Source organism: Leguminivora glycinivorella, chromosome 17, assembly GCF_023078275.1.
Source record: "Leguminivora glycinivorella isolate SPB_JAAS2020 chromosome 17, LegGlyc_1.1, whole genome shotgun sequence".
Lineage (NCBI taxonomy): Eukaryota > Metazoa > Arthropoda > Insecta > Lepidoptera > Tortricidae > Leguminivora > Leguminivora glycinivorella.
This window is the reverse complement of record NC_062987.1, coordinates 15,750,207-15,774,944: the sequence shown is the minus strand read 5'-3', so window position 1 is coordinate 15,774,944 and position 24,738 is coordinate 15,750,207. Positions and strand designations below refer to the sequence as shown.

The 24,738-nt window shown below is 38.9% G+C and overlaps 2 protein-coding genes across 3 annotated transcripts; one reads left to right on the top strand and one right to left on the bottom strand.

Annotated features, from left to right (window-relative positions):
* Nucleotides 1-4,218: 4,218 nt before the first annotated feature.
* On the top strand, nucleotides 4,219-17,494 carry LOC125235242. Of its 2 annotated transcripts, XM_048141737.1 has the most exons (10): nucleotides 4,219-5,019; nucleotides 6,068-6,636; nucleotides 6,819-6,841; nucleotides 6,887-7,190; nucleotides 7,394-7,535; nucleotides 7,660-7,807; nucleotides 9,300-9,408; nucleotides 10,051-10,190; nucleotides 11,643-11,791; nucleotides 16,886-17,494. In XM_048141737.1, the coding sequence occupies exons 1-9, from the start codon at nucleotides 4,442-4,444 to the stop codon at nucleotides 11,784-11,786; spliced, it is 2,157 nt and encodes a 718-aa protein (XP_047997694.1). In that variant the 5' UTR covers nucleotides 4,219-4,441; the 3' UTR covers nucleotides 11,787-11,791; nucleotides 16,886-17,494. The 2 variants fall into 2 exon arrangements, with proteins under 2 accessions (XP_047997694.1, XP_047997693.1); XM_048141736.1 differs by having other exon boundaries at nucleotides 6,819-7,190.
* Nucleotides 16,740-20,382, bottom strand: LOC125235243. Its single transcript, XM_048141738.1, has 3 exons — nucleotides 20,237-20,382; nucleotides 17,823-18,008; nucleotides 16,740-16,969 (listed from the first exon to the last, which is right to left on the bottom strand). Exons 1-3 carry the CDS (start codon nucleotides 20,376-20,378, stop codon nucleotides 16,908-16,910), a joined length of 390 nt encoding a protein of 129 aa, XP_047997695.1. The 5' UTR covers nucleotides 20,379-20,382; the 3' UTR covers nucleotides 16,740-16,907.
* Between the last annotated feature and the right edge of the window lie 4,356 nt (nucleotides 20,383-24,738).

The following is a 24,738-nucleotide window of genomic DNA, read 5'->3' as shown; positions in this document are numbered from 1 at the left end:
GATTTATATTGTTATTCGTTTTTTGTAATTTCTGGTTCAGGCCATGCATGTTTGTCTGTCAAATTGTCCTCGACTTAGTAGTTTCCTAAGAGCTGGGAGGGGTAATCTCAAAGCCGTGTCAGGTAACTTATTATAAAATTGAATGCATAACAAATGATTTCATGTTCAAACTAACGAGCAAGTTTCGCGATTCCGTGGTGATAGGTTTGGGTAATTCCTTATAGCAGTTATGTCTCTGTCCCTTTCTCTCAACTTGAACCGAACGGCTTTATAGTCCTTCAGTGGTAACCCCCCAGGTATCAATTGCAATGTCGGCGGCAATGCAGACATTTGCCTGCAACTGACGTATCTGATTTACGCTTCCGAGTAATTCTTGTTCGGTTTAATTGGACGCTAAACACTCAAACGCATGGAAAATGGGTGTCTTTGTTTGTAAATGCTGGGTTCAGGTGACCTTTTATGCTCTTGAGTTTGAGGCGACAATGTCCAACGAGTAGTTTAGAATTCTGAAAGATTTTCAAAATATTGACGACTGATTAAAAATGCGTGCATGTATAACGGATTATAATCATATCATCAATCAATCAATCAATAACTTCATACTTGGGTAAATCCATTCTGCTATCATAACTACACTGATGATGCCTTCAAATTATTTTTTTTGAAAAATGTGTATTGATGATATCATGATTTTAAAACAAAGAAATATGTCATTTGTTCTTATAAACAGGGTTCGGAAATTCGGGAGCTAAGCTAAGCAAGTATGGAGTCAGCTTCTTAAAAATAATATTATTTATGATTCAAATCCCGGGATCCCGGGATTGTATGCAACATCAGAAAATTGTTAATGTGTATCAATTGTCGTTGGGTTATGCCTTTTTTAGCGAATTTCGTCAACATATGTACAAGCCGTTTTAACGATATGTCGGCAGCATGTACAAAAAGGACACGTGTTAGTCCATTTAAGGCCTTAATTTAGGTATTGTGTTTAGATGATAATATTATCCTTTGTAATGCGGACTGCAAAGGAGTGGAATGCGCTCCCAGCATCGGTGTTCCCAGAGAAATACGACCTCGGTCTCTTTAAACGTAGAGTGAATAGGCTATTACTGAATCGGTGAGCTCCATCTTAGACTCTGTCTTCACTTCCCATCAGGTGTGACTAGGGTCAATCGCCGATCAGTCCATAATAAAAAAAAAAAAAATTGATAACATAATATAATTACTTTTATAATAATATATCATGACATTGACAAGTACTGAAATTTAACTGGGACATTACTGCAACCATCGTAACCACATAAAATAACACGGCTACATCTTACCTCACATAAAAAAGTATTCCAGTATAAATCTCGTGCAATAACAATCAATCAATCAATAAAATGTCCAGGAATTCACAGCATAAACTGTCGTTATTCGATGTAATACCACTGATTACAGAATCCAATCCATAAAGCAAATCATAAACCGCTGTTGAAAAGCCGTTGCATAACCGTTGAAGATACGTGAAATTGACACCCGAAGGAAAAAAAAAACGTTTGGAAATATTATTTGGAAGGGGTTCGGAAGAAGCTGTAAGTACAGGGAATACCAGAACTACAGTGGCAACGAGAAAATGTAAAAATAAGCTAATTAAAGACCTCCTCATTAATGTATGTCAGAAAGCACAGCTACCAAACCATTTTAACCCGATTCTTTCATTTGAAATTTCCAGTTTTATTTCGTTACACCCTTTTATTGCTTTAAATACATTTCTATGGCTGTTATTCAAATTACGGGAAGTCCCGGGAAATTTATTAGTAAAACCAAATTGAGTTCGCCTCCATACTAGTCAACATCACGCAAAACAAAAGACTGAGGTCGAAGTTTAGGTATAGAAGCTCCCGAATTTCCGATCCCTACTTATAAAACACGAAAACACACAAAAATATTTGGGGGAAATATGATTTTGGTCACTTCCAGGCTGCGAACAGCGCCATCTAGTTTTAAGCCTAAAATACCCATACATTTCAGGGGTACGCTTTTTTGTGTGGGCTTTGTCAGTCCGTTCTTGCCTAGGCATGATGCTATCATATCTCGGTCCGTCTGGCCATAGAATCAGAATCACCCTAGCATGGACGCCATAATCCCATCATTGGGATATTGATAGTAATGATATTAATGACGATGTAAGCTGATTGGATTCGGATTAACCAAAACGTTGGACTAATACTAATGTTCATTATCAATTAAATTAAGTAGCCCCAATGTGTTGTGCGCTTAATAAATTAATTTGCTTTTGTAAACATGTTTACCTGCAAATATCAAACTATTATTTGATTGATTTTAGCTTAAAATAACATATTTTATACCGTGCACGAAATAAAATAAAGCATCAGATAATTATTATAAAATCCTGGACAGAAGTTATTTTTAAATCAAATTTTTATTTAATAAGTCCGGTAGAAATATAAAGTAACTGAATTGACCGTGACGTCACTCAATTCGATATGATATTAATTCCATATTAGCAAGTCGTCAAATTCGTTTTGACAGTTCTTAAAAAGAAGCTGATTTGACTATGAGGCAAGTAGCCTATTGGCTAATAATGATCATGACACGATTTGAATAGTTTGTAATAGACTTAAACTCCAATGATGATGATGATGATGAATTGTAGGACCCCTCACAACCTCTTTGCTTAGCCAGGATGACCAGTAGAGAACTTTATGGCATTTTGTACAGTACTTAATGTCAGTAGGTGAATAAATAACTTATTCAAAATTAGCGATTCCTGTTTGATATCTATCTTACTCGCACTTACTCGTATGTGATCCCGATAAGATCGGCTCTTATCGGTATCTTATGATCTAGCCGAAGGGTAAATCCTGAACTTATTTTAATCGCACTGTAATCGCAATGTTTTGTTCTTTTGTAAAAGAGAGACTTGTTTACATATATTTACTCATTGACCAAGTAATAAAACAAAAGAAATAATTAAAAAATACATGTATTCAGATCTTGTTTACATATATTACTCAATGCAGAAGCCTTGAGTTCAGTGTTTAAACCTCGCCCGTGGCTAAATTATTAGTATTTTGTATTTCTATGGACCTAATAACCTTTGACATCATGACATACAGATAAATACCATACCGAGTCTAACATTGACCCACTTTATTTCGTGCAAAATTGACTGACCAATTGTTTAAATCTTAATTACTAACATATAATTATATATTTACCAAGTATGTCACGGACACTAGATATTCATTCAGAGAAATAACAGGTCCCATGTTCACTACGAATACCTACGCTCGGGTACAAAATTGTTATGATTGTAATTACTTAATTATTATCAGGTACGGTCTGCAAATGAATTAAATGTAATGTTGGTGCATAATAACATTAATAATAAATGAATTGCATCAATATTCGGTTATTCATTGCGCATGAATACATGGATAAAATGATCACAGAAATATGTTTTTCTCAAACATGCAATGAAATATTGTCTTTACGTTCCTTAAAATGGGCTGGGAAGTATCGCTTTTTGGGCGCAACCACGGCGCAACAACTCGAGAGGACTGTAAAGGGATTTCATATTATTTTTCAGGCCTAGGCCTGCAAAGTAACTTTTTTTTATAAAATATTGTCCTTTAGAGCATTTTTTTTAATTTCATTGTATGTTTGAGAAAAGCACTATACATGCCACGGCGTGAAAACGAATTCCCGTCCTCGTATCCCTATCCGTATATACCCACTTGGCCGCTCGCACGCTCGCTCGGCCGTATATACCCACTTGGCCGGAAATCCTCATTTTCCCGGCCTCTGATGTAAGTAAAGTTTGTCTTTACGAGTAATTTAATGCAATTTATTTCAGACATTATGATTCATTCCGGTTTAAAGCGAACCTTGACTTGATTCATTCCGATATTAAATAAGAAATGAGAACGAAGATTGTATTTTATGTATAAGTCCGAGTATGTGTTTGATTTATTTATTGTAAAATCTAAAAACTGTTTGCTTTACAACCAGTCTATATGCAATTGTAAACTGAAATAAATACCATACACTAAAGAAAAAGCGATCAAGCAAACTAGTGGCGACGTGTAGGGCCGCTACACCACCTCGACCGCCAACTACCTCTATATGCAATCGGTTCTAAATAAATAACATACAATACAATTTATCCTCATGACCCAGTTCCCGTATATATTCTGCCGACCGTACCCCAACAAAAGAGGAGCAGTTCAGTGATCGGCCACAAACGGTCACAGGGCGTGCGCGCGCACGATCGCGAATAAACATAATCACCGCTAAATAATACGCGACTAACTGCTCGCGAATTGTCCCACAATTACGCGCTGCAACATCCTGTGCTTCTGCCTCGTTGCCTACCTTTTATTCCGACTCAACTGACACACAAACCACAATCCCAACCGAACCACTAACCAACATGCTCCTAATCCTCCTCCTCGTAGGAACCACCTACGCGCAAATCGACGGAGAATTCTGGTGGCTCAATGACAAACTCGCCCAAATAAAAGGCCCTATCCCAAACCCAACGTACGAAGAAGTCAGCGAATTTGAGAATGATGAAACTGACAAGGTAGTCTTCAATGATGACAACGCGAATGAAGCTAGGAGCAACGACAAATGGAACGTTCGCTTTCAAGATCATACCAAGTTGACATGGCCTAATGAACGTGAAGCTAAAGCAACTATTCTACCAAGTACTGTATCAAGCGCAAGTAAAATTGATACAACAACCGGAGATATTCTCGATTTCAAATTCCCTGACGATAAGTTCATTTGGAAAGACGTCACCAATACTAACAGACATACCTTACCACAACCAACTCCTACAAACAGCAGCGAAGCAAATACAAATAAGAATAAAACTGTTTTGATCACTGACAAGGTGACTTTCAAAGTGTATAAAGAAGAGACTACTCAAGTACAAAATATATGCACTTATTTGAAGAAAGCTGAATGCAAGAGCAGAAATGGTGTCGTTTATATTAAACGGAACAGGTATGAAATATCTATGTATAACTTATTTATTAAATTATGCGTTACAACATTGCTGTATGATGCTGATGCTGGTAAAAATATTCATAGCGGTAAAACAGAATGATGAATCCTAAAGGCCAGAGCAATCCGACCTTATGTACGTTACACGCATCACTCACTCACGCAAGTGAGTGCCGTCTTTTATGAATGAGGTAATGCAGTGGTGCAAGTTTATGCACCATTGAGGGGTCTACCTATGTATAAAGTATATAAAAATACAAAGACACCTAATAGCACTTACCTGGATATCACCAGTAAATACCATGTCTTCGTCCTGCTCCTGAACTGAACTAGCTTGGCTGATCTCTTTACTCACTTCTTAGATTTTTGTTCAATTATTCCACTCACTTTGTTTACGCACAATATACTTACCTACACTATCAACGATTTACACGCTTTATACACAATATCTTTATAATCGGCGGATGAACGGACTGCACTTGGGACGAAAATAATACAGGTAATTTCCCTAAATTTGTACAACAATACAGTATCACAGTCATCTTTAATCCGTTTAATGTTCGCGGACATTTATGATTATGACTCAAGAATGACAGAATAGATAGAGAATATATTATATAGTTTTTTATACTTCTATTCGTAAAGGTGGAATACCTATTGTTTTAACAAAAAAGTTTTAATCTAAAATAATATGGTGGCTGCACTATCATCTTGAAGGTACTGTTGCGATCTTCAAGCCTCCCATAAAAAATTGGGGCTGATTAAGCGACCTAAAACTAGGTACGTTTCGCTATCCTACTCAAAAGTTAGCGTCTGACCCAAAGAATATAATACTCACTAGGAGACTGACCCGACTCGCATCGCAGTCTATAACTATTTAAGTTTATAACCAAGCATCGGTCAATAAAAAATAAAGTACCTACCTAATTATTTTCAGGGTCTTAGATCAAATTAAACTATTTTCTCATAGAAACATTCAGCTTGGAACACTTGGAGGCATTGGTAATTTTTTCTTTGTATATGACATTTATTTAATGTTTATTTTCAGGGTACCTCCTAAGAAGACACAAAGCGATTCCCAGTTCATTTGCTGCATCCTTCCCTTGCCGTCGGAGAAGCCATCTAAAATTTACTTCGCCAACGACTTCCCAGTCAAGCGCTTCAGAAGATCTACTAAGAGCGGCGACATGTCAACAGCATTAAAGCAAAGGCTGGCTTTAATGCGTCGTAGGTTTCCAGTTCCAACCCGGAAAGTCAAGACTCCAACGCTACCTGCTCCTGCTAAAGTAACCCATAAGATTGTCACCCCTGACGAAGATTATGTAGACCCTTATGCAAATATCAAAAACTCGAACTTTAAGAAATCGTACGTAACTAGCAATCCGTACCCGATTAATACTGGAACGAAGTATGAATATGGTAACCAAGATTATGTTGAAGACTATGTAGTTGAATTGCCAAGGCCTGGTCTAGTCGGGCTGTATTCTGACCATGGGCCTGGCTCAAGCTGGACTTATGTTAGTCGTGGGAAAACTGATTCGCCTTACAGTACAGTAGATGATAATGACGATGTGGACGATGAGGCTCCGGGATACTCCACGTTTGATCCCAGGCTAGGTAAGCAGCTAAATTAATAATTTTATTAATGAATCTTTTGAAAATATCCTAAATCATTCTTCATACAAAATCTGAGAAGCCACCAAAATTATTCACTGGTGGAAGTTCCACAGTTTTGGATTTTTAAAATCTCTAATAGTATATCAATACGGCACAATTTACGTCTGGTTTTTTTATTACAGTTGATCGTCAATCTATCGGAACCGCTAGACCACCACACCAGAGACCAGGATTTTTATCTGAAGACTCAGACGAAGTCTCATACGACAGTCAAATCCACACAGTGAACTACCACGGACATCCAGACTTTCATATCCTTCAAGGTTTCAAGCTCCTCAACTTGGTACGAAACACAAGTAGAGTCTACACCAAGAATGGTCGAAGGACTACCACGACGGAAAGGGTGGCGGATAGTTCCGAATGCGTACACACGAGACCGATAATGGTACATTCTGAAGAGGATTCTGAATATGATGATGTGTTTGATGTTAATGAGAATGTTTTCAAAGATTGCGGCAAAGCTGTGAAGGATCCGTTGAAGGAATGTGATCATGGTAAGCTGTTCTTCATTTGATAGATTCTGTAATTTCTCTATGCGATTCCGCCTAAGTAAGTAGGTAATAATGTTTTGATGTGTTTATCTACCTTTTGTACCGGATAAAGTAGCTAGCCTGTGTGCGTGTGTAACCTCTGTTCATGTCTTTAGAGCTTATTGATATTATCCTGACTGAAACTATGTATTTTTTCTCACCAACAGACAAGCAAACTGGAGAAGCAGACGTGGGATCTCATCCATGGCTAGCGCTAGCAGTTCTAACGAAAAGTCCTCAAAGCATTTTATGTTACGCCTCTCTAGTAAATCCGCGCGCTGCTGTCACTGCTGCCGATTGCGTCTATGGGTAACAAACACTATTATACTTTGGATATTATTATCTGAAAGTGAAGTTATTTGTAGTTATTTACACGCAGAAAATATTCCTATCCTAAAATATTGAACGTTTCATGCTTTTTCTAAATCCGCAGCCGGACTTCTCCAGGAGAAGTAACACTCTTAGCCGGTATTTGGGACCTAGAAGACGACAGCAGTGTAAGAACACAACAGCGCATGGTTCAGATCCACATCGACAACCAGTACAAGGCTGGCAACTTAGCTCACAACTTGGCGATGCTGGTGAGATATTACAATACAAATAAAACTTGTTACAGAATTTTCATTGAAATATTAATGCGCCTGTCATAGTCCTATCTTCCATCTTGTTAGTTAAATCTTTGGTGGTCTTTAGTTAGGTAAATCTTTGATGGTGGCAAATAATGCTAAACAGCCTGAGTAGTCGATGTGGTTACTGCCAGCAAAGCCCTTTTGCCACCAAATATTTCAACAAGCCTTCGGGCATTCCGATTAATATAAAATCTGTGTCTTTAAAATTAAAAAATTAAATAAATAAATATTATAGGACATTAAATAAAACTATGGAAACGGATTAAATCGCGTATAATGAATTAAAAATACATCCCGACGTTTCGAACTCTTTACAGCGTTCGTGGTCAACGGGTGACTGAGGAAAAATTAAAATGTGCAAAAGCTACCCACTTACAAGAAATATTAACGAACCATGACCACAAATAATCTAGATTTCTAAGGCAGGTTCACACACTATTAATAAAGCTAGTTATACAATATTCAAAAAAAATTTTACCATTACTCTGTTAAAAAATAATTAACCAATTAATCTACACAAAATTGACAAAGAAACAAACTGCAAATGTCCAACACCATACAACACAAATGCCTCACAGCCTTCGTCGTGCTTGTTCCATTATCAGATGTACTACTGGATCCCAAGCCGGTGGTAAAGTAAAGCCATCCTCTCTATTAAAGTTTGGATATTTCTTGATCTCAATGGCCTCTCGCAACATTCTGGGTATATATCGCTTCTCTTCTCCTTTACCACCGGCTTGGGATCCAGTAGTACATCTGATAATGGAACAAGCACGACGAAGGCTGTGAGGCATTTGTGTTGTATGGTGTTGGACATTTGCAGTTTGTTTCTTTGTCAATTTTGTGTAGATTAATTGGTTAATTATTTTTTAACAGAGTAATGGTAAAATTTTTTTGAATATTGTATAACTAGCTTTATTAATAGTGTGTGAACCTGCCTTAGAAATCTAGATTATTTGTGGTCATGGTTCGTTAATATTTCTTGTAAGTGGGTAGCTTTTGCACATTTTAATTTTTCCTCAGTCACCCGTTGACCACGAACGCTGTAAAGAGTTCGAAACGTCGGGATGTATTTTAAATTCATTATACGCGATTTAATCCGTTTCCATAGTTTTATTTCATGAGTAACTATCGCGGTAACCGAAGACAATATTATTATAGGACATTCTTAGACAGATTGACTGAGGCCCACGGTAAGCTCAAGAAGGCTTGTGTTGTGGGTACCCAGACAACGATATATATAATATATAAATACTTATATACATAGAAAACATCCATGACTCAGGAACACATATCTGTGCTCATCACACAAATAAATGCCCTTACCGAGATTCGAACCCGGGACCGCGGCGTAGCAGGCAAGGTCACTACCGACTGCGCCAGACCGTTCGTCGGAATTATAAAAATATCTCCAATCGATAGGAAACCTTTCGCTTTGTTTCAGCACTGGAAGCGACCTCTAAAGCTGGGAGTGAATGTTCAGCCGGCTTGCGTAGCAGACCCTCACGTGGGTGACACTTGCAAGTTCGTGGGCTGGGGCGGGTACGACCAAGGTACAAACTATACTGATTCTCTGATATCGTCCTTTGGTGGCGACCTGTAGGCTATTTTACCACAGTGATATTGACACGACACCGACAATTCTGTGCCTATTTCTGGGTTGATAAGTAACATTGTTACTGAGCGTCAATATTTCTTTGTTGAACAGATGACGTAGCCGGATGGCATTTCTGCGACGCGAAACGAAAACGAAACGCCGCGAAAGGTAGTCTGGCTCTGTCGCGCCAATACGCAAGAGCGATAGAGCGGTTCGTTTCGTGAGCGTTTGTGCCATTCGGCTTCGTAGGCAGGTCATGAACGGCGAAATGTCACTGTCGGGCGACAATTGCCATAATTGCGAAATATGCCACAAGTTAGCAAATTATTTTCTCTCAATGTCTTGTCCATGATGTCTTAGAAGTTGCAAGGGACCGAAAGGCTTGGAAATCTGTCCTCCGCATGTGTGAGCCCATGTGAGCCACGTAGAAGGCTCTCCTCAATAATGAGGGGTCGTGCCCTCAATATTGAGGAGAGCGAAGCTAGGAGGATCGCCCTTGACGAAGATCGTTTGCACTCTTGCATACGGGTCCAAATTTGCCCAGAATATTCGCCACCATGCCTCTGATGCCTCTTCTTACCTTTGAAATGTTTTGTAGCCATTAGACAACGGCCGCGGTGGCAGCGAGCGTCGATCCTGACTCCGCGCCAGTGTAATGACAGGCTCTCGTCCAGTAAGCATCGGGTCACACTCCCGGTTGATACTTTCTGCGCTTCCATTGAGTCCAGGGCATCTGTGGTAAGTTCAAACATATTATTCACTAAGTTTTACGGGGGATATTTAATGTTGTAGTGCCTAAACGATTAAAAATTCGAAGCTATAGACTGTCAACATCTTGGCACAAAAAAGGCGGCAAATTTTAAAAATAAGAATCACCGGCCAATAAAATTGACTTCAAAAAACGCGCGCCTTCTTAAACCTTGACGTTGGCGGAATAGGCTAGTTTCCTATACTTAAAATAAAATATTTTATGCAGTGCACGAAATAAAGCACCACATAATTAGAAGAAAAATATGGACAGTAGTTATGTTTAAACATAATTTCTATTTAATAAGTCAAAGAGAAAAATATAAAGTAAATTAATTGATCGTGACGTCACTCCTCAGTATTTCATAGTAATTCCATATAAGCAAATCGTTTTGACAGTTCTTAAAAAGAAGCTGATTTAACTAATAGGAAACTAGCCTATTATCGGTGAGCCACAACACTTGAAAAATGATTGAAAATGTATGAGCAAAGGTTAATTCCCAAAGAGAATTTTAATTTCGGGCCATTTTTAGTGATTTTTAGTGCCAAGATTTGGTTGACCAAAAGAAAAATTAAATCAGTTTTATTTATAACAATACAGTGGAAACTGTATAAGTGGAATCGCAAGGGACCGGCTGTTTAGTTTCGCTTATCCAGGTTTTCCATTTATCCAGTTTTCCACTTAACCAGGTTTAAATAAAACGTTTTTTCACTTACAGAGGCTCTCGCTAATAGAGGTTGTCGATGCTAGTAATGTCGCTTATAGAGGTCACGTATATAGTCAAATAAATATGTATCTTTTATTTAATATGCATGTAGATATAAATTAACAAAAAATAGGTATGTAATCCTGACTTCAAAAAGCAATATTTGTTATGAATTAACTTAAGTATTTAAACAAAATCACTCCGAATATTTATTTATGCAAGAGAAACCAGTATGGTTAAATAAATCAATATAGCGATTGTACTTTAATGAAAAAACCCGTTTTTTTTTAATTTATCCCGAAGAGATAAACACTTGATTGTGAGCTTAGGCATTGCTTACCTAACAGTATGGCACCGCACCGCAGCTAAAACCAAACTGAACGATGTGTAATCTCATAGAAAATAGATACTTAGTTAAAACACAAACCATAATGTTAACGAAATAAACTACCCTCCTTGTGGCGGTTTATTAAAAATACAAAATTTTATAACGCCAAGCTTTTCCACTCACAGAGGTTTCGGCGACGACTGCTTCCAGTTGCAGAGGTAAAAATAAGAAATTTACGAAAAAATGGATTCCGCTTATAGAGGTCCCAAAATTCCACTTATAGAGGTAATTCGTTGCTAAGGGACTGGGACCGAGAACTTGGGTCCACTTAAAGAGGTTTTCCACTTACCCAGGTTCCACTTATCCAGTTTCCACTGTACTTAAAACGGAAATTTACCTCAAATACAGACAGGTGTTGGCGGTCCACTAACGTGCAACATAGGCGACCGGCACTCAGTGGTGGGCGTGGCTGTATGGCGAGATACAGCCCTGGTGCTTCTACCTGTCCATGACTGGGTCGTGCAAGTTATCGCTGCGCTCCGTATACGATGAACAAGGTACGAGTATGTAGCTTTCACAATGACTTTACAAGCCTTACAAGCCCACTTGGAGCAATTCCGCAATTCTCTTTGTGGCGGACTCGAGGGGGTCCGTCACTGTACCTATAAGCGGCCGAGGAGGAAGGTGCGCCCTGTCATCCGGCGCACTCATTGTGGAGGGCCGTTGGGCATCCGCGGAGAAGCTGCACGTGGGCGGCTGCCGCCGGCGGGGTCGCCGTTGTGAGCGCAAGTGTTCCGGTAACCCCGCCAACAAGGCGGCGAGGTGGCATGTGGGGGGTTTTTAGTGGGTATACCGTGGCCTCATTAGCCAATGCGGGCGTCCCACATAACCGCTCGGGTCCCCCCTTGCACCCGAGTGGTATGCGGAACGCATTTCCCCCCCCTAAATAAAAAAAAGGTGGGTTAGGTTAAACATAAATATTTCTAAATCAAGTGTAGTAAAAATAGATAAATTGATAATTGCTCTTACATAAATTAAACAGATAAAACTCTAATCTTAGAAAACAAAACACCAATATAAATATCATAATTTTATTTCTCCATTTACTTGTTTACAATTTTATGACTAACACACTATCGAACCGAATCGAACGCATCATAAGAAACATATATAAAACAGCGTTTCACAAATGTCCTATAGGAACTAAGCAAACTATCCTATCGACCCAACTGAAGGAATGTCGAGATCTAAACTAACGATCACTGTCAACGAGGGTCCTAGCATGATAATTAAAACATATTTTACTAAAGAATTCTCGACACGCTAAAGTCCAATACATGACACCCATTCTAGACATTTAAGATTGAAAGTGACATCTACTGGGGCACTGTCCAACACTGGCACTTTAACCTTAATCCGTCTAAATTAAATCTTGGCAAAGCAGCAAAAAAAGTGAGAAATTACCAGAGTTCGATATATTTCACGAAGCTATAGACATTAGACATTATGATGGTAGTTCCACACTGTCTTGCAAAACTGATGCAGAGTTAATTTAGAAAGATATTACAATATTGTTTTTATTTGTACAGCGTATTAATATCAACAAAATAAGTGAGATTATATAATAGCAAGTGCAAGCATAGGGAAATATTGTTTATGATAAAAGTAACAGTAGTGCACCAAGATTTCATTTTTATTGCAACACCACGTCAGTAAATATGATTAGTGTTCGTAGCCGAACGTACAAACGCTCACGAAAAATATTTATTTCGTAGCTATCTATCTCTATCGCTCTTGCGTATTGGCGCGACAGAGCTAGACTACATTTCGACGGCGTTTCGCGCCATTCGGCTACGGGGCCAGATGTAGTGCTAAATGTTTTTCCTTCGTATTTTTTCGGAAATGTTCGTATTTTGTCGTGCTAGTTCGGTCAACGTCAGAAGTTCTTGTACCAGGGGCGGCTCACTCCGCGATTCTATCGCCGCGTTAAAAGTACATGCCGGCGGCCGCGAGTTCGCGGCCCATTCAGTCGTGACGACCTTCACGAGGTGCAATAGAATTCAATGTCGGCTGCTCGCGTGCGGTCCGATTGTTAATGTAGGTAAGAATTTAGAATGGCGGCATTTTGTAAACATCAAAGGAGTGAGCCTTCTGTACTTGTACTATTATATATTCTGTGCTTGTACTGAGAATAACTGAAATAGCATGACACCACAGAATATATAATAGTCAGAGATCGGATTTTTGTGCGTCATCTCATACTAAAAGTCATTAAAATGACGTAAGTCACTAAGAATGTCGCAAATCCGTCCGATCTCTGATAATAGTACAAGTATGACACCTTGGTGAGTTTCTGTGAAGGAAACATATTTTGCACTTCATCTGTAAATAGTAGTCAAAATGATGTTCGATTGATTAAAAATTGGTTTGGAAGGTCATTAAAAATAAAATATTAAATAATTAAATTGCCATCCACGCATAATTAATATTCTTCTAAATAAACGACAGATCGGGTTACTTCGATATCTATTGCAATCATAATTCTATCTTCGTCATACTAATCTGATTGAAAAGAGACAGATATCATCACGGATAAGTATCACACTAGTACCTCAGAGATCTTATATCACGAATACGTTAGTTAAACAATTGTACTTCTACATTATAGGTCTTTGGCGTGAAACCTGACTCAAAGTTGGGTTGTCTTTTATAATTATAACTATCAACGATGTTGAAATGAGCAAGGTAAATAAAAACCTATTTATGGCTTTCCAGTAGGACATGCCACATTTAAACAATACAAACAACAAGTCTTACAAGTTACAGCCCGTTTTCTTTTCACATTTTTTTTCTTAATAGAGTCAGATTAAACTAACTTTGCACTATATTTGAAATTACAACGTATGGCCATCACATATTAAATGCCAAATATTTATATGACGCTAATGTTGACCTGTTCAAATACGTGCAAAATTTGCTTAGACAAAATCTAAAAACTTTTCATATTAAGAAAATCAAGAACCACCACATCACTCTGTAATAACTATGTTTAAAACATAATAATACTCTGGGCTAAACAATATCTATTAACATAAATAATTTACAATATATTGAAGTTGCTGTAAAACTAATAATTCGTTTTTCCATCGACACGTACATTACTTCAACAACCTCAAATACAAAGCATAAATAAAATTATAATTTAATAATAATTTTTACTCAAAACGCATACTGGCAAATAAAATACTCGAGATTTCTTAAAATAATGAGAACTTAGGAAAACGCAAGTGACTGATGTATATTTTCAACCCACAAATGAGGATAAAGTAAGGACGCTGAGCTAAAATAAATTCGTACATTGACCTGCTATTTTCTATCTTTATACAATACGCGTATTACTGCGACCATGCAGTCTACGCCACTATGGGAACAAAACAGCAATGCGTGTGCGATAGAGACAGAAAATATCAGGTCAATGTACGAAATTCTTCTTGCTTAGACTCCTTACTTTAGATCTCTAAATCTGAAGCAATTATTATTTATCTCTATATAATGTATAACACATATTTAGTCGATAAACATTTAAAAATTGTTCTCAAAAGACATTGATCTGCATAATTTAAGATAAGTATGGTCATTGTCTTAGATTCAGTCCTTATACTTTGGTTTTCGTCCACACAGGAAATGAAAAATAATATCTACATTCATTTTAATATGTTACTCGCAAAATATAGATAATTACATATGTGGTTTAGATAATAAGGATTGCAATAAGTGGGACAAAGATGATTAATATTACAATTTCGTCAAATGGACGAAAACTAGCTCTGGACAGAAACTAGCACATTAACCCTGCCAAATAAAGCACATGTATTTTGAGACATTGAGTACAATAAACATCAATCTTATTGTATTTATAATAAGACACTTAATTTCTGTAATATGCCAGCCGCCCTATTTTGTCGATACAAAAATATCGAGGTATTTTCGGCTAGGGCGTATGCGTTACAATTTACACTAGGAAAATAAAAATGTTACAAGGAATTAACTAAAATGTCTTTAGTCAACCATTGAAAATTTAATGCCTTAATTTTGTCTAGTATGAAAAAAAATAAAGCCAAAATATGTCAATCAGTCTTATCGTTAATAATGGTTTTATATTTTTAATATTTTCCAATACATTTCTCAGAGTGTCTTCTGATACAGCTGCCAATAATTGTAGAATTTTCATAATGTTTCAGACGCCTGAATATAAAGTTTAGGCAAGACAAGACAAACGATAAATATAGGCACGTCTGTAGGCCTAGCACATGATGGCCGCGGGAGTATGTCGCCGCGAGATAGATGAGACGTCTTTGTCTAATTGTATTAATGACATAAAGACAGGTAGTCTATCTCGCGGCGACATACTCTCGCGGCCATCATGTGCTAGGGCTGCTGAAATGCTATTATCACGGCATAAAACAAGTGACAAATTTAATGCATTCCTGTAAAATAATTTGAGAGGCTAAGGGCCCATTTAGACGGTACGAGAACTCGCACACGAATTTTATTACATTGCTGTATTTGAGGGCTGTGCAAAATTGTATGTAACCTCAACAGCCCGCAATGTATAGCTCAATTCACAAGAGCTGGCACGAATGGAACCTCAGATTAACAATAAAAGCCTTGACAGTTACGCAATACAGGTGTCACTCACACAATCAAAATTTCATCGTGCCAGCTTTCGTGAATCGACCTGTAACTAAAATCGTATGCGAGTTCGCACGCCGTCTAAATCAGGCCTTAGGGCCGGTTGCACCAAACCGTCTGTGACCGTTAAAGCGTTCGTTAAATTTTATTGTATGGGAAGTTCCATAAACGGCTGCTCCGTGACGATGATGTGTCTGTCAAATGTGGTTGATGCAACTGGCCCTTATAGTAAGTGTGCGCCTGAGTGCACGCTTATATAGGGCGTTGTGCGGGGCGGAGCGTGCGGCGTGCATGTCAAACAATTGAAGCTCGTACAAGTGTCCTGAGGCCACGCCGCGCTGCATAGCGCGCACAAGGGCCACCCCGTCCCGCTGCACGCGTCGACGACCGAGCTAGGGTTGCAAATAAAAAAAAAACAAATTTTTTTTTTTAGAATTAACCGCCAACCATTGTTTTTTTTCTAAATATGTTTTTTTTTAAATGAACATATAATACGACAATAACGGTTTTTCGTGAGTTGTAACGTGTTTCAATAACAATAACGTACATTTTAATTCAATTAACATTCAGTATGCACACGTTTATTGGGCAATCCCCGATGCGGCGTGCAGAGGGCGGTGGTGTTGCCAACAGTAAATAGTGATAACTACCAACTACAGATTTCGTATAATTAAAGTTATTTGATTAAATTCATTCATAAGTCTAAAAAACCATTTAAAAGTATTAACTGCTTTGCAAATTTTGAGATTTCGTACTTTAAAAAAAAACATACTCTGAGAAAAAAAACTGTTGTTTTTTTTTACGGTTTTTTTTTTTCACGTTTTTTTTTTCAAGCCAGAAAAAAAAAACCGTTTTTTTTTGCAACCCTAGACCGAGCGTCCACTCAGGCCTTACGCTAGTGTGGGATGGCCGTAGGTTCTTGTGTATTTTGTTCTCATGTAACATTGTTATGTCCCCAGCTATTGACTAATCATGGCCTCACTACGCGATCACGAGCGGCTCGTCGTCTGAGAAACCGTGGATTGGAGGCACGTCGTCATCATCTGAAAAAGAGACGAATGGTTACATTTTATATCCTCGTAATTTACTGTTAGGCAAAAAAGAACTCAAAAAGTGGAAAAGTCGGCCCTTTAAAACAATATATATATGAGAAAACGGAACGATACTGTAATATTGCCACTTTATAATTTTCAGTTGGAATGGAGTTGCATTTTTTATTTTAATTTATTCATTTCAAATAAAAAAAAAACTTTTATTAAAGCCTTCTTTAGAGTCTGAATCTGATGTTTTGCTGTAATTAACTAACTCATATCTTTAGTACAAAGTAGTATAAAATATAAATACGGACAAAGTGCCAAAAATAATGTGTATAATTATACGGAAATACACATAGTTTTGAAACTTTATACACGTCCACATTTTCATACCATTTTGGCTGTACAGTCAACGTCATTATGCATATAAATTACTTTTGAATAGTATTCTTAAAATAAGTTTAGGTCGTTTACTTTAGTGGTAGTGTTTGTCTGTTTTGTATTTTAATTTTAATTATAAAATATTTTCAAGCCGTTGTGTTTTATTTAAAAAACTATTTGAAATTCATCAAATTGACTTAATATTTGGACTCGGAGCGAGAAAACGACTCTGATATTTATTTATTTATTTATTAGGAAGTATCTCACCGGATTACGATAGTAGTTACCCTCAGGTAGTGAAACTACAAAATACAAAACAAGACTGCGGTTAGTAAAAATACTAGAAAGATATAGGAACAAATTAAACATTAGATTTAGGCGAGCTGAAGCGCAGCAGAGACCGCGCTAGCCTGCGGTTACGCAGTAACACGTGATGCGTGATGTTACTCTGGCTAGAATAGATATTAGGATAGTATCTCACCGTGGTCGCCGATAGTGGCCTGCCCGCGTCGGCTGTCGTAGCTGAAGCGCAGCAGAGAGCGCGCGAGCCGGCGGTTGCGCAGTAACACGTGCAGCAGCGCTCCGCCGAGCAGCACGGCGCCCAGTAGGGCTGCGCCGCCGCCCCACCATAAGGCCGATGTTGCTGCACGCTCTGGCTCTGCTGATCCTGTGGGAAAAGAATACCGTTCAATAAGCTTTCACAATTCCCATTCTTAAAACAACTTGACTGTACTTTTAACAGGCAACCGGACATTTATGAACTACAAGCTTTTCCCCACGGCTTTGCTCGAGTTAAAAAGAGAAAAAAAGTAGCCTATGTCACTCTCCATCCCTTCAACTATCTCCACCTAAAAAATCACGTCAATTCGTCGCTCCGTTTTGCCGTGAAAGACGGACAAACAAGCAGACACACACACTTTCCCGTTTATAATATTAGTATGGATTGACATACATATTAAACATGTAAAATCGGGTAACTCACGTAAAATTGTCGAAGGTCGCTCGACATGTTTCGCTCCGTAACCCGCTGCGGCCCGCAGTCTGCGTCGGGATACCGTCGGCATCGCGCGTGCTCAATGAAAATGCTCCTCGTTACGGAGCGAAACATGTCGAGCTAGCTTAGACAATTTTACGTGAGTTACCCGATTTTACATGTTTAATTTAATATGTCAGTGTCTCACGGTACTTTTATTATTGACATACATACAACTATGAATAGATCATAGTTCCTGGACCAAACCTCCGTTTCATGTGTAGTCGGGATTCGGTCGAGGACACGCACTAATATCCCAATATCACCGAGTAAAACGAGTATCTAACCAATCTTTCGGGAAGTATGACTGTACTGCGCAAGTGCGCTGTACACAGTGCCTTCGATAAGGCGAGGCGAGTGTGAAGTAGTTGATATGCAAGCTGCGGAAATTTTCCAAAAAAAATCTTAAATTTCTTGAAAGATTTACGAAACTTTCACGAAAAATAAAGGGAATTTAAATATCCGAAATGGAAAATTTCCATCCATACAAAGTATGGAAAGTTACCAAAGTTTTCCTATGTGAAAATTTCAGAATTTTAGAAACTTTCCGTCGGCACATCAGTAGTGTGAAGTAAACTCCATCCATTCAAAATATTTCTCAATGCGACTCCTATTCAACCCATTTACTGACTCACCTAGCATTTCAAGAGTGTGAACTTCGCTGATGTCGCTGTAATACCCGTCTTCAGACACAACTCGAACAGCGCAGTATAGCAAGCCTTCAATAACTGGCACTGTGATGAGGTGAGACGCGTGTGAAGCGATCTCTGTACGCATTGAGGTTGTGTGAACCAGTTGTAACCGGTTTACTCACCTAGCATCTCAAGAGTGTGAACTTCGCTGATGTCGCTGTAATACCCGTCTTCAGACACAACTCGAACAGCGCAGTATAGCAAGCCTTCAATAACTGGCACTGTGATGAGATGAGGCGCGTGTGAAGCGATCTCTGTACGTATTGAGGTTGTGTGAACCAGTTTACTCACCTAGCATCTCAAGAGTGTGAACTTCGCTGATGTCGCTGTAATACCCGTCTTCAGACACAACTCGAACAGCGCAGTATAGCAAGCCTTCAATATTGGCACTGTGATGAGGCGAGACACGTGCGAAGCGATCTCTGTACGCATTGAGGTTGTGTGAACCAGTTATAATCGGTTTACTCACCTAGCATCTCAAGAGTGTGAACTTCACTGATGTCGCTGTAATACCCGTCTTCAGACACAACTCGAACGGCGCAGTATAGCAAGCCTTCAATAACTGGCACTGTGATGAGGCGAGACACGTGCGAAGCGATCTCTGTACGCATTGAGGTTGTGTGAACCAGCTGTAACCGGTTTACTCACCTAGCATCCCAAGAGTGTGAACTTCACTGATGTCGCTGTAATACCCGTCTTCAGACACAACTCGTACGGCGCAGTATAGCGAGCCTTCGATAACTGGCACTGTGATGAGGCGAGGCGATCTTTGTACGCATTGAGGTTGTGTGAACCAGTTTACTCACCTAGCATCTCAAGAGTGTGAACTTCGCTGATGTCGCTGTAATACCCGTCTTCAGACACAACTCGAACAGCGCAGTATAGCAAGCCTTCAATAACTGGCACTGTGATGAGGCGAGACACGTGCGAAGCGATCTCTGTACGCATTGAGGCGGTTTTGTGAACCAGTTGTAACCGGTTTACTCACCTAGCATCCCAAGAGTGTGAACTTCGCTGATGTCGCTGTAATACCCGTCTTCAGACACAACTCGAACAGCGCAGTATAGCAAGCCTTCAATACTGGCACTGTGATGAGGCGAGGCGCGTGCGAAGCGATCTCTGTACGCATTTAGGTTGTGTGAACCAGTTGTAACCTGTTTTTTTACTCACCTAGCATCTCAAGAGTGTGAACTTCGCTGATGTCGCTGTAATACCCGTCTTCAGACACAACTCGTACGGCGCAGTATAGCGATCCTTCGATAACTGGCACTGTGATGAGGCGAGGCGAGAGCGAAGCGATCTCTGTACGCATTGAGGCGGTTTTGTGAACCAGTTGTAACCGGTTTACTCACCTAGCATCTCAAGAGTGTGAACTTCACTGATGTCGCTGTAATACCCGTCTTCGGACACAACTCGTACGGCGCAGTATAGCGAGCCTTCGATAACTGGCACTGTGATGAGGCGAGGCGATCTTTGTACGCATTGAGGTAGTGTGAACCAGTTGTAACCGGTTTACTCACCTAGCATCTCAAGAGTGTGAACTTCACTGATGTCGCTGTAATACCCGTCTTCAGACTCCTTATTCCTTAGAGCGCTCATCAATTTCACGAAACGGCCATCGATAGATGGCGTTGGCGCTCGGTACGCGAGCACCGGCAACTCAACGCGCGTTTCAACGCAGACACGAATAATCTTGATAGTTTGGAATTAAATTGCTAATAACATAATTTTCAATTTTTTATATGGGGACTCTTTATTTAATTTCATATTCATGGTAAGGTAGTAGTAAATAAGGTATATGAATGTAGTAAAAGTATAGTATTAGTCTACATATACATATATAAATTCAGGTTTCCTAATTTATTGATTCAACAACCAACACCGCTGAGCCGAAACTACGAAAGCTAGAAAGTCGAAATTTGTATAGATTGCATTAACACAATTTCGAAGAGATAAGAATCGATTATGAAAATTTACACCCCTAGTAGAGGGAAAAGGGGAGTGAAAGTTTGTAGCGGGATCAATTTGTTTTTTTTTTATTAGGAAAATTTTAGTTAGGAACTTGAAATTAGAGAATAGTTTAATAGTGGTTTCTGTTTTTTAGGGTTCCGTAGTCAACTAGGAACCCCTATAGTTTCGCCATGTCTGTCTGTCCGTCCGTCCGTCCGCGGATAATCTCAGTAACCGTAAGCACTAGAAAGCTGAAATTTAGTAACAATATGTATATCAATCACGCCAACAAAGTGCAAAAATAAAAAACCGGCCAAGAGCGTGTCGGGCCACGCTCAGTGTAGGGTTCCGTAGTTTTCTCAAAAACTACTGAACCTATCAAGTTCAAAACAATTTTCCTAGAAAGTTTTTATAAAGTTCTACTTTTATGATTTTTTTCATATTTTTTAAACATATGGTTCAAAAGTTAGAGGGGGGGGGGACGCACTTTTTTTCCTTTAGGAGCGATTATTTCCGAAAATATTAATATTATCAAAAAACGATCTTAGTAAACCCTTATTCATTTTTAAATACCTATCCATATATCACACGTTGGGGTTGGAATGAAAAAAAATATCAGCCCCCACTTTACATGTAGGGGGGGGGGGTACCCTAATAAAACATTTTTTTTTCATTTTTTATTTTTGCACTTTGTTGGCGTGATTGATATACATATTGGTACCAAATTTTAGCTTTCTAGTGCTAACGGTTACTGAGATTATCCGCGGACGGACGGACGGACGGACGGACAGACAGACATGGCGAAACTATAAGGGTTCCTAGTTGACTACGGAACCCTAAAAATGGAAAAAAATGTTTTATTAGGGTACCCCTCCTACATGTAAAGTGGGGGCTGATTTTTTTTTTATTTCAACCCCAACGTGTGATATATTGTTGTATAGGTATTTAAAAATGAATAAGGGTTTACTAAGATCGTTTTTTGATAATATTAATATTTTCGGAAATTATCACAGTTATAGTGACTTTCATATTTTTATAAGAACAGCATGCACTTACGTCCAGAACAGTGACATTTGGTGCATTGGAACTGCTCATGATGTGTCACTTTTTAACCGTCGCCTCAAATCTGAGAGATTTGAGGCGAGGTTCTCAATTCGTCTGTATGTTTATTTTTTTTTCATTTTTTTGTTTGTTCCTCGATATCTCCGTTGTTACTGGACCGATTAAAAAAAAATTATTGAATGTACATGAATACAGATTGGTCCCATTTTTCTCAGAACCCAGTTCTGATGATGGGATCCTGGAGTAATCGAGGGAACTCCTCGAATCTGAAAGGCATACGTATGGTGATTTTTGTGTTTTTAAAGGAACAGCATGCATTTAGGTACGGAACAGTGACATTTGGTGCAGTGGAACTGCTGATGATGGCCAGAACGGAACTTCTCAAATCTGAACGGCACGCTTATAGTGACTTTGGTATTTTTATAAGAACAGCATGCACTTTCGTCCAGAACAGTGACATTTGGTGCAGTGGAACTGCTGATGATGGTCAGAACCGATCTTCTCAAATCTGAACGGAACACTTATAGTGACTTTGGTATTCTTATAAGAACATCATGCACTTACGTCCAGTCCAGAACAGTGATATTTTGGTGCAGTGGAACTGCTGATGATGGTCAGAACACTTAGAACCAAACTCCTCAAATCTGAACGGCACGCTTATAGTGACTTTGGTATTTATATAAGAACAGCATGCACTTACGTCCAGAACAGTGACATTTGGTGCAGTGGAACTGCTGATGATGGTCAGATCCGAACTCCTCAAATCTGAACGGCACACTCATAGTGAGTTTGGTATTTTTGTAAGAAAAGCATGCATTTAAGTTCAGAACAGTGACATTTATTTAGTTATGTTTGTTAAGCATACTGAGTTTTCAAGTCAAAGTTTGTCAAGCTTCGATTTCTTATAATCGGATTCATGAGGAATTGAGAAACTCCTCAAACCTTAGCGTTATACGTATATTGATTTGTGTTGCCATCAAATAATTAAAGCATTAAAAGCAGTTTTAAAAAATACCTACACATTTCTACATAATCCAACATTCGCAAGTAGCTTTCACCAGAACACGAAAGGCGGCGGTTTTTTTTTTTTCTTAAAAAATATTAAACGTTTTTTTATGGGATAGGAGGCAAACGAGCAGATAGTCTGCCTGATGGTAAGCGATCACTGCCGCCCATGGACACCAGAAGCACCAGAAGTGTTGGAGGTGCGTTGCCGGCCTTTAAGATGGATGTACACTCTTTTCTTGAAGGTTTGAAGGTCGCATTGGTCCGGAAATACCGCTGGCGACAATTCATTCCACAGTTTAACTGTGGATGACGTGACCAAATTTGCAAAATATTGCGTCTTAGAAACATTTTAAAGGGTGAAAATCAAAATATGTACATGTTCGTTCTAAAAGTAGCTGATCAAACATCGTCGGTTTGGAAAGCCTGCGGTAAAATTTTTGCTCATTACTATACATATCCGATTTAGAGGGTTTTGAGATTTAGGAAATAAAACAACGCTTCATTAGATTTAATTTAATAGCATTATGTAATTATAATGTCAATGTAAGTGCAAGCAGTCTTATTTACAACAAACTTACAAGCGGAAAGAACTATATGCAGAAAGAAAAAAAAGAAGCTGTCAATACTGAATCCCCTAGGGTGGCTATGTATGAATAGCACAGAAAAGTATTAAAATAAAATAAAAACTGGCCAAAAGCGTGTCGGGCCACGCTCAGTGTAGGGTTCCGTAGTTTTCCGTATTTTTCTCAAAAACTAACCTATAAAGTTCAAAACAAGTTTCAAAGAAAGTCTTTGTAAAGTTCTACTTTTGTGATTTTTTTCATATTTTTAAACATATGGTTTAAAAGTTATAGGGGGGGGGTCACACTTTTTTCCTTTAGGAGCGATTATTTCCGAAAATATGAAAATTATCAAAAATCGAAGTTAGTAAAACCTAATTCATTTTTAAATACCTATCTAACTATATCACACGTTGGGGTTGAAATGAAAAAAAATATCTGCCCCCTCTTTACATGTAGGGGTACCCTAATAAAACGTTTTTTCCATTTATTATTATTAACGACCTTCCACATATTTATAATGAGCCCAAACATGATGGGGTTATGATGAGGAGAATAGCAGTTCTGTTGACCACCTCCTGACTCCATCATGAGAACTTGGACCTCGTCTAGTTCGATGGTGCTCGTCAGCCCAAATCTAATGAGCCCGAACATGATGGGGTTATGATGAGGAGAATAGCAGTTCTGTTGGCCACCTCCTGACTCCATCATGAGACCCTGGACCTCATCTAGTTCGATGGTGCTCGTCAGCCCAAATCTAATGAGCCCAAACATGATGGGGTTATGATGAGGAGAATAGCAGTTCTGTTGACCACCTCCTGACTCCATCATAAGACCTTGGACCTCATCTAGTTCGATGGTGCTCGTCAGCCCAAATGTAATGAGTCCAAACATGATGGGGTTATGATGAGGAGAATAGCTGTTCTGTTGACCACCTCTGACTCCATCATGAGACCTTGGACCTCATCTAGTTCGATGGTGCTCGTCAGCCCAAATCTAATGAGCCCGAACATGATGGGGTTATGATGAGGAGAATAGCAGTTCTGTTGGCCACCTCCTGACCCCGTCATGAGACCTTGGACCTCATCTAGT